The sequence below is a fragment of the Pezoporus occidentalis genome, unplaced genomic scaffold, assembly GCF_034315485.1.
Source record: "Pezoporus occidentalis ecotype Australia unplaced genomic scaffold, CSIRO_AGI_Poc_V1 ctg59, whole genome shotgun sequence".
In the NCBI taxonomy this organism is placed as follows: Eukaryota; Metazoa; Chordata; class Aves; order Psittaciformes; family Psittacidae; genus Pezoporus; species Pezoporus occidentalis.
In genome coordinates, this window is record NW_026915932.1 from 3,095,033 (window position 1) to 3,109,728 (window position 14,696).

General features: G+C 38.3%; 1 protein-coding gene across 11 annotated transcripts in view; it reads right to left on the reverse strand.

Annotated features, from left to right (window-relative positions):
- DOCK10 (dedicator of cytokinesis 10) overlaps positions 1 to 14,696 on the reverse strand; it is a 158,169-nt gene that overhangs the window by 64,963 nt on the left and 78,510 nt on the right. For 10 of the 11 annotated variants that reach the window (XM_062638892.1, XM_062638890.1, XM_062638893.1 and 7 more), the window contains exons 4-10: positions 14,063 to 14,145; positions 9,381 to 9,453; positions 8,942 to 9,073; positions 8,536 to 8,670; positions 4,561 to 4,744; positions 2,557 to 2,642; positions 346 to 429 (exon numbers count right to left, since the gene is read on the reverse strand). In XM_062638892.1, coding sequence (XP_062494876.1) covers positions 346 to 429; positions 2,557 to 2,642; positions 4,561 to 4,744; positions 8,536 to 8,670; positions 8,942 to 9,073; positions 9,381 to 9,453; positions 14,063 to 14,145 — 777 coding nt within the window. The remainder of the gene's footprint in view (positions 1 to 345; positions 430 to 2,556; positions 2,643 to 4,560; positions 4,745 to 8,535; positions 8,671 to 8,941; positions 9,074 to 9,380; positions 9,454 to 14,062; positions 14,146 to 14,696) is intronic. The other variant, XM_062638894.1, reaches the window with a different exon arrangement.

Below are 14,696 nucleotides of genomic sequence, written 5' to 3' on the forward strand. Positions count from 1 at the left end.
AATAACAATAAAACCACTGTTCTGATAACATGCCCAGTCCAAGAGAAGATTTTGCTGCTGTAATATCTTCAGTTTGCTTTGATGATTCAAAGCTTATCTATCTATCCTGGACTTGATGACCTTCAGAAGTCACTTCCACCCTCAACCATTCTATGATCAGATATCGTTAGAGTCTATAACGAAATCTCTACAGACTAGAGATAGCTCCCCTCACCCTTCAAAATTGAAGTCTCAGGTACACCCAATTGCTTGCTGGACTCCAACCCACTCTGGTGGCTTAGCTAACTCACTTGTATTTTAAAACTTCAAAATAACCTGGGGGAAAAATAAATATACATCACTTACTACTATATCAGGATCCAAAGAGAAAAGATTTAGCCGCTCTGTATTTCGAGAAGCTTTCACCGTTTCTTCTGTTTCTGTGATGTACTGGGGTGACAGATAATAAATTAGTTTTCTGCATAAGAACAAAAATCCATGGAGTTGTTAAGACTTCTAAATGAATAATCAATGTTTCATTTCTCACAATACTTCAAATTTCTGCAGTAGTTATCCCAAAGCACCTTCAAGCACTCTTTGAGTGTTATATGCTTGTGAAGCAAGGATTTTCAGGCCATGATACACTTCTAAGGAGCCCCAAAATAGATCAGGTAATTAAAATTCATATATGTTACTAAAGACAATGTTGTCATTGTGTAAGATGTCAGAACTGTAGATCACTGTGCTAAAACAAATTTAGGGATTCCCAAGTTGAGGTAAAACCAAAGCAAACCAAACTATCCCCACAGAAAAACACTTGGGAAGAGTTAGAGCAGAAAGTGAGGCAGGAAAGTGCAGTTCAGCCTTACAAGGTGGGCAGTCACACAGTTTGCAAAAGTAAGGCTGGGAGTCCTCTCCACATCCATCCTTCTGTCACAAGGCAAGATCAGTCACACCTGTCTTATTTCTGACGGACACTTGCCTACGTTAATATTAAGTTCTCTGGTAAAAGTAACTCAACAACCTCCTGAATCCACCTGGTGCTTTCCTACCCTGCTTTTTAAAAGTTTATCCTTATGTCTAACTTTGGTAATTTTTCCCCTGCTATTCAAGCCCATTTACCCAATAGGTAAAGTATGTCCTATGCATTCCCTTCCCTTGACAGATCCCTCATGATACCTTTGAAACATTTTTCCTCAGTCTAAACATGCTCAGTTCCTTCAGTCTTCCTTTGCACTATGCTTTTCCTAATGCATCTTTATTTTTCAATTTCTGCACTATTAATGGAGTCCACAACTTTCCTGGTTGCCCAAGACTGAGCACAAACCTTAGCTGACATGGTACAGGTCCCACTCAACATTTTGTGTTTCTCACAGTAGCGTGACATTGCTGACACACATTAAATAACAAGCAAGACCAAGAGCTCTGTGTTCACTTCCTAACACGCTCCACCCATGCAGAAGCAGGTCCTGATGTGTCCCTGGTCTACTGGTTTAGTTTGAGATGGGATCAGAAAATTTACCTGCCATGGACTAGGGACCACTGTAGTCAGGCCTAGACAGCAAGGGGGATGGAGAGGCGACACACTAGGAATTAACACTTTAAAGGGCAATACAGGCATCACAGAATATGCAGACTGTCTACTTTAGCCTTGCAGGCCATCAGTGGTCTTTGAGCTATCTTTAAGATACATTTGAGATATCTGCATTACGCAAACCATTAGAAGTATCTACAGACAGATGAGATGATCAGATACTGCTCTTGTCCTTAATAGCTCAGTTACATTTTATCTGGTTGGTCAGTTTTTATTTTTTTTTTGTGGTTTGTTTTTTTTTTAATTCTAGATGACCACTTCATATATATGACTACAACCTACATTAAAATATAGACAAAAGTCTGTCCTCATTTGAATATACAGCTTTCAGTTCAAATCTGTGGGACTAACATCCTCAACTAGCATTTGGCTGTGTAGATAGCATCTATAGCAGCTCACTGATAGAAGATTACAAAACCAGAACATACAATCATTTAAGAAAAAGCAGTGAAACACTTCTAATCTAGTTTTCCATCAAAAAAGCTTCTTATCACGGTCTACAATTATCTCATCCACATGAAGCAGTTTCTGTGATCCAGCAGATGAAATGCCCCTCCTGATACATATATCTTTCAATGAAATTACGTAAGGGGATGAGCAGTTCACAGCTTGTTTCCTTGCAAGTCACACAGGAAATCTTGGTTCTCCAAAGGCCAAACTCTTCTAAAATGCAGTTAACAGGAGTAAATATTTCACAGCTAACTGCAGGGATCAGATTCTTATTGACTTCACACATCCAAATCGAACCACTCTAGGGAACACCCACTTTCTTTATGTTCAGTGGAGCTTTTCTCATCTAAACAAAGCCCGTCTTCTGTTCAGAAAGAGAATTATTCCTGTCATCTGTCATGCTTCTAACAATCACAATGGGCCATCCTATATATTCAAAACTTTCACAGTATAAATGATCATCTATTGGCAGTCATTTTTCACCTAGTTAGCACTACTATTAAACTTGTAAAGACAAATATAATTGCCATTACTTTTGCGAAGTCTGGGTGCAAGGTGTTTTCTGAAGAATCAGTCTCTTCTTGAGAGCAATCACAATTCACCGAAACTTCTGCAGGGTCTTGAAAAGAATTAAAAAGAAAAAAGATATTGTTTTTATTACACTGGCTATTAACATTGGGTTAAAAAAAAATCCCCATGCTATTATTTTTATTCCCTTTAATATCACTGGGCTAACAAGTGGAAAAGATAACTAATGCAAACCTCTGTCCTCCTCAACCTCACCTCCCACTGTTGCTTACTGTATCATAGAATCACAGAATGGTTTGGGTTGGAAGGGACCGTAAAGATCATCTAGTTCAAACCCCCCTGCCGCGGGGAGTGACAACTTCCACTAGACCAGATTGCTTCAAGCCCCGTCCAGCCTGGCCTTGAACTCTGCCAGGGATGGGGCAGCCACAGCTTCTCTTGGAAACCTGTTCCAGTGCTTCGCCACCCTCATAGTAAAAAATTTCTTCCTAATGTCTAATCTCAATCTCCCATCTTTTTCAGTTTAAAACCATTGCCCTTGTAAGAAGTCCCTCTCTGTAATTCAATCTCAATATGTAACAAGAGGCCTAACTCCCCAGTGAAACATCTGACACATTCATTTGTGACAAATATTCATGCCCGCAACAAAGACACCTTCCTTTGCTTCCTTGCTATTGGTCCCTTCTGAGGCAACACCAAAGGTTTATGTCAACTGAAAGACTTGCACTCCCAGTAAAGGGAGTCTTCAGTGAGGCATGGACCACCTCACCTCCTCTTTGGGAAGGGGAGGAGTGCAGTTCAGACTCCATGAGCTGCATATCTATGGATCCAGAGAACAGAGCTACACAGCAACCTCTTTGCTTTACTTAGCTCACTAGGGACCGTTCTGCTTTCACTAGGTAATTCAGCCCAATGTGAAATAAGTCATTAGAGCCACTGAGGGCTCTTCTGCCAACAAAGCATCATGCCTTTGGACAAGTTAACTCCATAGTACATTTCTGTTGCTCGTTATCAGTTGTTTTTTTTTTTTACCAGTAGAGACTTCTGTTTTTTGTTAGCCTTATGTCTTTGACCTTTTAAACACATATTTCTTCCTGTTTCATTAATAACCCTTATGGGTGGGATTTTCAGAAGTACTTCTCCAATTCTGAAGTGCAAGTCTCTTGTGCTTCCAAATTATAAAAACGTCTTTGGCTATATGAAGAGTATCCTGTTCCTCCAAAATTGGAATTTATTATAAACAACAGGCTAAAGCCTTCAATTAGCTCTGAACTTCCCCAAGATTCAGATGCATGTGGATTCAAAGCTTTGATCCAGCTCAGAGCATAAGCAGTTCAAATCTGTATTAAGATTTCAAGTGTTTTCAGTCTTAGAATTTCAGTTGAGGTTCATCCAAACTGAACATGGATTTATTGTGCAGAAGTTACTGCCACATGAAAAGTACAGTATAACTGAGCATCCAAGTCTTTCTTCCATAGTGAAAGCATATTAATCCACACACTCACAAAAGCAAGACATGAAAAGTCAATAAGCTTCCACAGAAAGAGCAGTATACCACAGCTGGGACCTTTTTTTAACATTATTAGCTCCAGATTTTTAAAGACAACAAAATACTGGAAAAAGCACTGATCGAACCTCTCTCCAACACAAAACTCTTTAAAACCTTCAGACTCCCAAGCCAGTAAAACACAAAGTACTGTAAAGTCATCGACAGAGAGGACTATATTTAAAAAGAGCTGCATATGCAAAGCAGAGCCACGTTTCTCATGCTGACTTTGCGGGGAGCAACTTTACCTCCCCTACAGCATTTTGAAACGATCTGTGGGGAGTTAGCTGACATTGTTCAGGGATTGCCAAAAGACTGGTGCTGCTTCGTCAGAAATCAATAGGTGCAGAATCCATTACAGACTCAGGCAGTTAAAATGATTCAATAGTAATATTCAAATGTTCAATTCTTTGCATTTGATTAAAAAAGAAACCCAACAATACAAGAGACTATTCACTCTTACCCAGTTTCAGGTCAGTGAGATCTGCACTTTTCCTCTCCTGAATGGTTCCCTCTGGATTTATTTGCAGGATTTTGTTGAGAGTGAAAATCCAGTCATCCATATCCTGCTCATTTTCAGCTGCCAGCACAAAGTATGTGAGGTCATTCATTTTCAACTCAAAGGCATGTTTCCTAAGCCTGTTATTCTGTTGGAACAAAAGGAAAAGAAAAATAAATACTAGAACTAATTATAAAAAAGTACTGAAATAGACATCCATAAGACAGACTTGTATATATCACTCCTTAAACAGAACATTCAAGCAAAACTTTTAAAGAAAATTCAGCACTCTAATATTAGTACAAATTTATGTCAATTTATTGCTGGGTCTTTGTGTATCTAAGATCTTCTATGGCCAAATATCTATCAATTTCTGTCATAAGAATTAACAGGTGCTCAGTTACTGAAACAGCTCAATAAAATTGAACAAAGTGATGTGATCAAATAGAATGTGCTTCATTCCTGAAATTTATCAAATTAGTGAGGCTTTTATCTCTCAGTCTTATGAAGGCAGTTGCATCAATTTTCTTTCCTCCTTGCTTAAATCTCAAAGAACACTGATGTGTCCTACCCCCTATTACTTCATCAGACTTTTACAACCACTGACTATGGACACTGGCATCACTGTTTCGTTTTTAGTATTCCAGAAAATTGCCATCACTTTGTTGACACATCTAACCTTAGAGTGATGTTGATAAATTAAAAACAATTCATCTACTCCATAACTGGCCATTTGACTCCACTTAGTTTTCTTTATTAGCAGTCTCAAATAATATGACAATGGAGGCCTGTAGTTCTACATACTATAACTATTTCTCAGCACAGTCCTATATCAATAAGTTACTAAGAATAGCTTCTAACCCAGATGTTGAGATGATAGTGGTATTTTCATTTAAGAGGAACAGAGGAACAGAATCTGATACTGATTAGCAGAGGAGGAGACAGAGAACCCAAGGCACTCAGAATAAAATTTCATTAACATTTTTTTCCAGCAGCAGAGGTGGTTTAGAAGATCCCTCCCCAGTCTGCTGTTAATAACTTGCTCCAGTCCTTACATTACATGTCATGATCCAGCTCAGGAATCAGTTAAGACTGAAAAACTTCTGGAGCTTCTTGGGTCAACAGAATCAGTCAAATCTTGGCTTTTCAAACTGACTTGGGATCATGTGTTTGTGTATGTGCATGCACATGCATTATTTTTTAGTTTTGCTACTGCAAATTCTCTTGGCACAAAATAGTTTTCCTCTCAAGTATTTTATTGAGGTGAAAATTCTTTCAGGGATATAAATTTCATCCAGTATAGGGTTTTGCAGCAATTGGTTCTCAGGTGCTCAATATTTTTCTTGATCCTTAAATCACTCTAACCCTCCAATCACTGCATACATTCAAATTAAGGTAAAACAAGGACTAACGTTTCACTGAAACCTATTTTCACTCATATAACATTAGGGCTTGACCAAGAGCTAGAAGGTGAACCAAACTGAGCCATAAATCTTAGGCAGTGGCCATTCAAACTTGTAAAGATAGATTATTTGTATAAGTGGATTGTTTATAGCAATTTATGTACAGTCTATGAAGAAAAATTCTGTGTTTTGATTTATCTTCATAAAGTTCTGAACAGCATTAAAATGAATGTATTTCTTGTCTATATTATGTACTTCCCTGTACAGTCATGGCCAAAATCTTCCAATCAGGTACTGTAACACTATTAGACATAATCTATTAGCGCAATACATCTCACATGCTGAATCTTAAGAACATTAAGGCAGGAAAACTTCAATATCCACTTTTCCATCTGCACTTCAGACTTCTGGCAAGCAGACGAGGTCTACAGCAAAGTCTTTGTTTCAAATCTAAAGCCAACTATTTTTTCCCTGATCAGGAAACAGGAAAAAAGAAAAGTACCCTTTCTCAGTTTGCTTCTCTATAAATTCTTCCATGTGGTATGTGGACCTTGAGGTTGATTTGTAATCTTCACCACTTAATTCCAAGTTTAAAATTTCTTCCATAAGGAAATAATACAAGATTCAAAAAAAAAAACTATATGAAAGAAACATGAGGCTAAGTCTAATGCCTGCAGGGTCATTCTTCCAAAATAACAGAATTGTTTTGGAAGTATTTTGTATTTTCTCTGGAGATGATTTCTCCAGGATGTTTACTTGTATCAAACAGAAGCTCAAAGTCATTCATAGAGAGTTAAATGATTTATGGTGGCATTAAAACTCATTAAATCAGAACTTTTACATCACAGTTTTCCTCTAAATCTTCAGTTTTACCCAACTCTTTCTTCACATTTTATGGTATGCCTGTTTATGGCAACTGTACAATAGTTTCTTTTTTTTTTTCTCAGACCTATGATTCTAATTTCATCACAGACTGTGAGAGCTAGCTGATAATCCTTGCTCTCTTAGCCCCTTGGCTATGACTCTCACTTCTTATTAGTGAAGACAGCTGATAAATTTGTGCATCCCATTCTAAATGTCAGTCAAAGAACAATCGCAAAAACTAATGTTGTAGTAGGCGAGAGGAGAACCTAAAGTTCAAACAATTGCAGGAACGCTGCAGATTTAGAAGGCAGATGCTAAAGTTCAGGAGAAGGATTTCAAAAGTATCTTGAACTTTTTTATTAGAGGTTAGTCAAAAAGACAGCAGTCAAGACATTGCTGCTGTCATGGAGTGTCAGAAAACACAGCAGAACAGGCACCCTCTGGGATAGCAGTTAATCTGCACCTAAAACCACACTACAGCAATGTTCAGGGCCTAACCAGAGCTCTGGCTGAGACCCATCTTAAAGGACACACTGCCAGCAAGCAGTAGCTTCTAAACAGGATTTCTGTATAAGAATCAGCTCTATGGCTTCTGCCACAATTCCAAGCTACCTTTCAAATCAATGGACTGACACTGGCAAAAATCATTGTTCTTCTACATATTTACCTCCATCTTGTCCTATACCTGTTTAAAATAAGAAACAGCCCTTGTAACTGCACAGGGTAAACAGTCACTCCCTGCAGATCTGGTACTTTCTTGGGTGCAGAAATGAGGCTCTGCAGGGACTGTCAGCAAATGCTTGCTCCCTGAATGTGGGACTGTGTTTCTTGCTCTGAAGGGGTTCCGTGGTGAAGGAGAGACCTCCCAATCAACAGAAGCATGTTTTTATCAGAGATCTTCCATTGCATTACCTGAAAGGTTTCTTTCAAAGCAACTTGCAAATCAGTCTGCACTAGCACTGTTACCAATCTTTACAGGTTAAGGAATAAAGTATAACTAAAAAAAGGAATTTCCTTATTCAGTGACACAAGGGGCTAGATCAACTACAATACATCCTACTGAAATAACATCTTGTGTAGAACAGAAAAAAAGGGGAAAAAAACCTGAAATACATTGACAGAGGAAAGGCAGAAGTAGAAGGGGGTAAAAAGATGAGGACTCAATCCTAGTGGGAATAAAAAACTCAAAAGGTGGTATCAGACATTGCTTGGTATTTATTTTTCCAAGTCACAATAAACAAGAAGGCTGTGTCCTACCTGCTGCCATTAAGACTCTAACACCTCCAAAAGTGCTGATCTTCAAGAAGGCTCAGGATACAGGATTAATTTACCACTCGGCCAACAGCCAGTGTTTGTAACCTGAGTTTCTTTAACCCACAACAAGCACATATGCTCTTAGTAAGCATCAAGTAAAATCTGGCAGCTAACAAAATAATTTCAGTGCAAAGTAACATTTTATGATATTTTTTTTTTCATGTGTGCCATGGGCAAAGCACATATGCATCATCTGCTACCATAATTCAACTGTGGTCTTCGTAACCTGTCAGTCTGAGCACTTGCATCGATTTCATAAAAAAACTAATGGAATTTTCATTTAATGAAACTCTTAACGAGACCACTATTCCACTCATTGGGACACCCAAACAATACAGCGAAATAAAATGAAACTTACCTGTACAACTCCTGTACAAGAATCCAAGAAAATACATCCCTTTGGCTCCTTGGATATTTTTTCATCTTTGTAAAAATTCATAATATATGAGTTATCTGACAACTGTGTCAGCTGGAAGTAACGCTTTTTGAATGACTGAATAGGGGGAGGAAAAAAAAGAATGACAATTGTTGTACTTCCGATTATTTTCACTGACACTTTAGTCACAGGGATAAGATAATAAGCAACTCCTAACTGCACTTCAGTCACACTATTTTGCATGCAACTGCAATATTACTTTACTATTATTCACAATAATGTAATCAAACCTGAGAATAAACAGCTAAATGACAATGGCAAACTAGCATGCCTCTGTGGGGGATATAAACCCAAATGGAATAAAGAAAGAATAATGCTGTGCCCTTACCCGAACAGTAATACTATTGTTTACAGTGCTGTTGAAATTCCCTTTATAAAGCCATCCAGACTTGTAAACACCTGCTGCTAATCCTCCTCCTCCACCACCACCACCTTTTGAAGATGAGTGGGATGTTGTATCCTGTATGAAAGACATGATTAATATTGCATGGATTTGCTTTTTGAATTCTAAGACAAAAGAAAACTAATTTTACCTACTTGACAACAAATAATCATCCTTTCATTCCTTTTAAAATAAGACATTATTAATATGCCTGCTGTGTGTATGATGACATAAGAGACAAAGCTGTTCCACTAACTTCAGTTATTTAAAATATGAAATATTTTACAGGAGATAACAAGCCTCCATTATCATTCTTTATTTGATATTAAAGCAATAAATAACTCTTCCCCAGGGGGAAAACCCCAGCAAAACCCAGAATACATACTTCATCCTTATCTACATCTTCATGATCGATTTCAAATGAATGTGAAGGCAGTTTCTCTGGTCTACATTCACTTCTAGGAGGAGAGGAAAAATGTCTTTAATCATTATTGTTTTTTTAAATAATCATGCACCTGCTATTTCAGGGAGGCAACCACCCCAAACCCTCATGGCACCTTCAGTACACCTATTGCTGTGATCCTATTACCTCCTTTAAATATCACTAGTGTTTCAAAATACAGCTTTCTTTTAATCTCCATCTATCTTTATTTCAACACTATGAAGCTGCAACAATTCTATGCAATGTCTTCACTACTTTTTTACCACAACAGCAACAAAATCCAATTTCCAAAGAGACATCCCATTTAAGGCTATCAAATAAATGAGAATGGATTCTTCGATAGCTTTTTCTAGCCAGGAACAACATTATAACACTCAGCTTAAAGCTTTTACATTTCTTCAATATTTCAAGGTATTTTTAGTCTTCAATATAATGAGCACTGTCTCAATGTAATTTGTAAAAATACACAGATGACTTTTTGATGTGGTGCTACTTAAGATCTTCATATTGGGGAATTAAAACCAAAACTGAACATGAAAAAGCAAAGAACTTAATCACTTGCTTATTTTTAAGCACTTAAGTAATTGTACTTAGGCCCAGAGTACTTTGCATGTTGGAGAATTAAACCTGAAATAACAGCCAAATACACATGACAATATTAAAGAATTTGTTTAAAAGGAGAAAAAAAAGTGTATCTTTCTGTATCTTGAGAAACACCAACATTGCTCTCAAATTCCTGAAGATTACAAATCTTATCTTGGAAATATTCAGTTATCATATGAAAATCTACAGGACTTGTCATGGTAGAAACCGTTATTTATCTGGAAGACTGACCCATCCAGAACTTCCTTTCATCTACCCAACCTCAGAACAGTAACAGAGCAATATTGCTCTCTGCTGTGCAAGGAAGCAAATCCAAATGGAAGTTGAGAAACCACACACACTCCTAAGCTACTTTTGTCTCTCAACTTAGTGGGCTTTGGCCCACACTTGCTTATAAAGTTAAATGCCTCTAATTAAAAAAAATGAAAGTGGTAACTTTGACCATTTTCATTTTCTATTAATTCATAAACAAGTTACAGTTTAGGAAGATAACAGTAATCTATCTCCTCTTTATTTTCCCCATTTCAGTATTCTCATGATGTGACTACCCCACTTCAACCAAAGTCAGCATTTCAGCAGAACCAGGAGAGCCAAGTGCACACAAAACACAGGAGTGTTTTACTCTGTTTTAATTTGCTCTAGGTTTCATGTTTATTTAATGTAAACAACTGATCAATATTTTGAATAAAAGGAACATTTGCAATCTCTTGCCATCTTTCACATCTGTAAAAGCATTAAAATTCAGAATATTTGTGATGAAAATCCATTTCAAGTTTTCCACTGCAACTAAGGACAGCTGCTAAATATTCTTACACAAACACTCTCTCCCACCCAAAAGAGTCCCAGACCAAAAATCTCAAGCCACATCCCACTTTTTACAAAAACCACCATTCAAGCCTTCACATTTTTAGACAAGCCCCCTATTGACCGATGCTTTCTGGCCACACATGGACAGGTAACACTGCACACATTTGCTTCAGGATCTGTAGCAATAACAGGACAAGCTAGTCAGCTACTGGGAAAAAAAAAATCCAAACCAAAACATAACCCCAACCCTTATGCCCTTGATGCTACCAGGGTGGGGAAGGAGGAGTGAGAAATCTGCTGGATTAGCAGGGTGCCAACCCCTCACTGTATGATACAGCAACTTTGCTCCACTCTGCCACTCCAGAGTCAGAGAGAGAACTTGTCTCATTAAGCCACCACCCTTCCACAAGCCATGGTTGTCTAAGTTTCTTAGAAAGAAGGAAATCCTTCTGTCCTCCCAAAAGAGCTATAAATGAGATAGAGCACTGAGCACTGCTGTCAGATCTCACCAATCACCCCACCACTCAGACCTCTGTGTCATTCTCCATACAACAAATTTTTCCTTTCCTTGGATGGGAATCCTTTTGGCCATGCTTCTCATCACTCTAGGGCAGGCAGACTGAACATGGTAAGGACATGACTGTTTTAGTGCACCCTCTTTCTCCTCTGCCTACATGAAGGTGCAGAATTCCAGGGGATCAGACTTGAAATATCTACCAAATGTTCCAGGATTTCTATAAATGACAGCAAAAACTTTGCTTACTATTTCTATTCCCAGACACAGTGTCACCACAACACCCGAAGCAACCCCTATTCTTCCTCCACCCTGCCCACTTGCTCAAGAACCAAGAACACACCAGCACGAAGCATAAAAAATGGTGTGAAAAGAGGTAGTGAGAGCTCACAGAGAGGAATTTAAGAGGCAGAGGGACCTGAGAAAAACCTCAAAGGAGGAACACACTCAGAGAAAAACTAAAGCAATTGCTAAACATTTTAGTCATGTTGTCGTGCACATGTCCTTGAGCTCTTCCTCAGTGCCACAGCACCGCTTCAGGGGAACTGCATCATGGACATGTTGGGTGCACACTGCTTGCCCCAGGTGGTTGGCATCACATTGCAACTGGCTCCCAACCAAAAAGGGTCAGTATTCAAAACCAATAACTTCAATATCTGATAAAACTGTGCAGCCATTACTTGACATGTTGTACAACTGTGTGAAAAAGCACAGTGTGGCCTCACGTACAAACAGGTATAAAGCCCTTCAGCACTGGTGAAGGCTGCTAAGTCCCTGTTTGTGTGCTTCTAAATGGGAAGGCCCATGGGAAGGCTTAGCACACCCTCGGTGAATGGAAGTACTTTAGCCACAGCTAGATCTAGTACTGTAAATGATGCTCCTTTCTCATGATGCAAAGCTAAACACTTAACCCTCATCCAATCTTTCCTGATACAGTGATTTCCTATAAAGGAGTTGATACAACAATATGCTCAGATTTCTGGTAGTTTCTGTGTTTCTGTGACAGCAGTTTTGCTCAAATGAAACAAAAAACTGCAAAAACTGGGCATGCAGAGCTACAGACACTGAGAGACAAATACTACTACATCGATGTATCAAGCCACTTTATTTTTTAATGAGGCGATTTAGTCTAAAATGCTGAACTTTGTAACTTGATTATGCAAATCAAGGGCCACTGATGTTGAATGGACTGGAATTAGTATGAAATATGATGGATTCCAAAATAGCTCTGTTTTAGGTCTGCTAAACTCAAAAGCCATGCCAACTTTCAGCAAACAGACACTCCTGCTGTAACTTTGCTTCTGAAACAATAACCAGTGCTGCATGCAAACTGTTCTCGAGTACTGTGTTCTGATACATGACAAAACAAGATCTATTGGGTTTTTATAACCCTCTATGCAAGAGGGGGAAAAAAAGTAAGGTATGAGACACCATAACATCCCTGGAGCATGAACTCAAGAAAGCAAATCATATCAAACACCATATTAAAATTACCTTCACGGAAGAGGATGTATGTAATCAGCTAAAATGTACTTTTGTGCAGAGTCACATCTGTCAAATGCATATTTCATGAGTGAAGATGCTTAAGGTTAAATTGAAAACTGTGTTGCAGGCATTTTTCTTGAGCATTAAATGCATTAATTTTCTAAAATAATCAGTACACTGGGTACTTAAGGAAAGGTATGTTTATAATCTCTGATTAGCATTGCTCTTAATGGCTTTTTGTGCTACCATATTCACTGTTCATAAAAACACCAACATAGAAGAGAGAACACAGATCTGAGGGAAGGCTTGCAGCCCAAACTCCTCTGAACGCAGCACCTAAAGGGATCATAAGAATCGGTTTATTGATTCCTGCAACAACATATTTAGTTAGTACGAGTTTCCATCCAATCCAAGCATGTAGCACTTGTTGTGTTAGGTACACATAATCTTCTCATCCAGTATCATGATTTTAATAGCCTCAAATTCCAGGAAATGAGGTGGTAACACAGCCCCTTTGGGTATTCAGTGATTTCATTAATTTAACTTCTCCCTAAAATGCTCCTCAGGGCACAGGATATACTCCTGTTTCTGGCAGGTTTGTGGGTAGAAACTCACTCATGAAGAAATGAGCACCAAACTCTTAATTTCTTTCCACTCAAATCAAGGAACTTACTCCTTCTCCTCCCAGCAACTTTACACTGATTTTAATCAAGCACAGAAGGGATGCCCGCTTACCCAGACACCTGTACATTTCTGCAGCCTTGTATCACTAGGGCTGCACCAGTGCGCACTGTAGGCATTGCACCCAGCTCTTCCATACAGTGCAGCCATAAGGCACTAAGCGAAATCCTACTCCTCTGTCACACAGGGTAACTAAAAGGAGAATTAATCCCAGTTAAAGGTGAGTGACATTTATGCATTATAAGGAAAATGAAAGCCAGTTTTCCTGTATCAACTGTGCTTTGAATACGCAAATACGCTTCTAAGGATTTGAATCAGCACTAATAGAGTTTGTTGATACTAGTGATTTCTGCAGTCTTGAACTTTTGCTAAAGGACCTTTTCTTCCTCTTTTTAAAAACACAAGGCACTATTAATACGGTACAACAAGCAGAGCATGTAAGACAAAGGAAAGTGCAAATATGGACATAGCTCAGCAAAATGACACAACCTAATAAGAATAAAATTAAAAAAAAAGAACTGATGCTAGGTCTTACTGTGGTAAGTGTCGAAAGTCTTCTGAATACTGTTCATATTTGTAGTTCACAACATGCCACTGGGAATTGTAGTATTTACAAGCCTAAAAAGAAAAACAATAACTATATAATTACTACAACTCTTTAGACTCACTTAGGCTACAGAACTAAGAAAGATCTGAAGGAGTTCTCTGCACTAGAGAACATTTTCTTCTCTTTTATAGCTGTGTGCACAGTTCTTAAAGGTAATTCAGAGCCATACGTTTCAACATTTTGAAGCACAATTTCCCTTTAAAATCAAATGCAGTGAATCACATATGCTTTATTGATTCTCATCTTCTTTGTAGGAAGCATCATTAAATCATATCGCTACTGCCTCAAAAACCTCTATCTAGCTTAGGCCTGACTTCCTCTATGGACATTAATTATACATTATTGCTTTGCATCCTGTTTCATTACCTATGCCTTCCACTGTAAATACATTTGCCCTACTCCTGTTATTCCCCCTTGTTGCAGCACAAGCCCTCTGCTTCTTGTTCTGCCCTTAACAACTGATTTTTAACCTCCTAACGATATTCAGGAATATATTAATAGGACTGTCATTTCTCACCAGTCTCATTTTCCCTTCCACACTGAATTTGCTCAGTCATCTCAT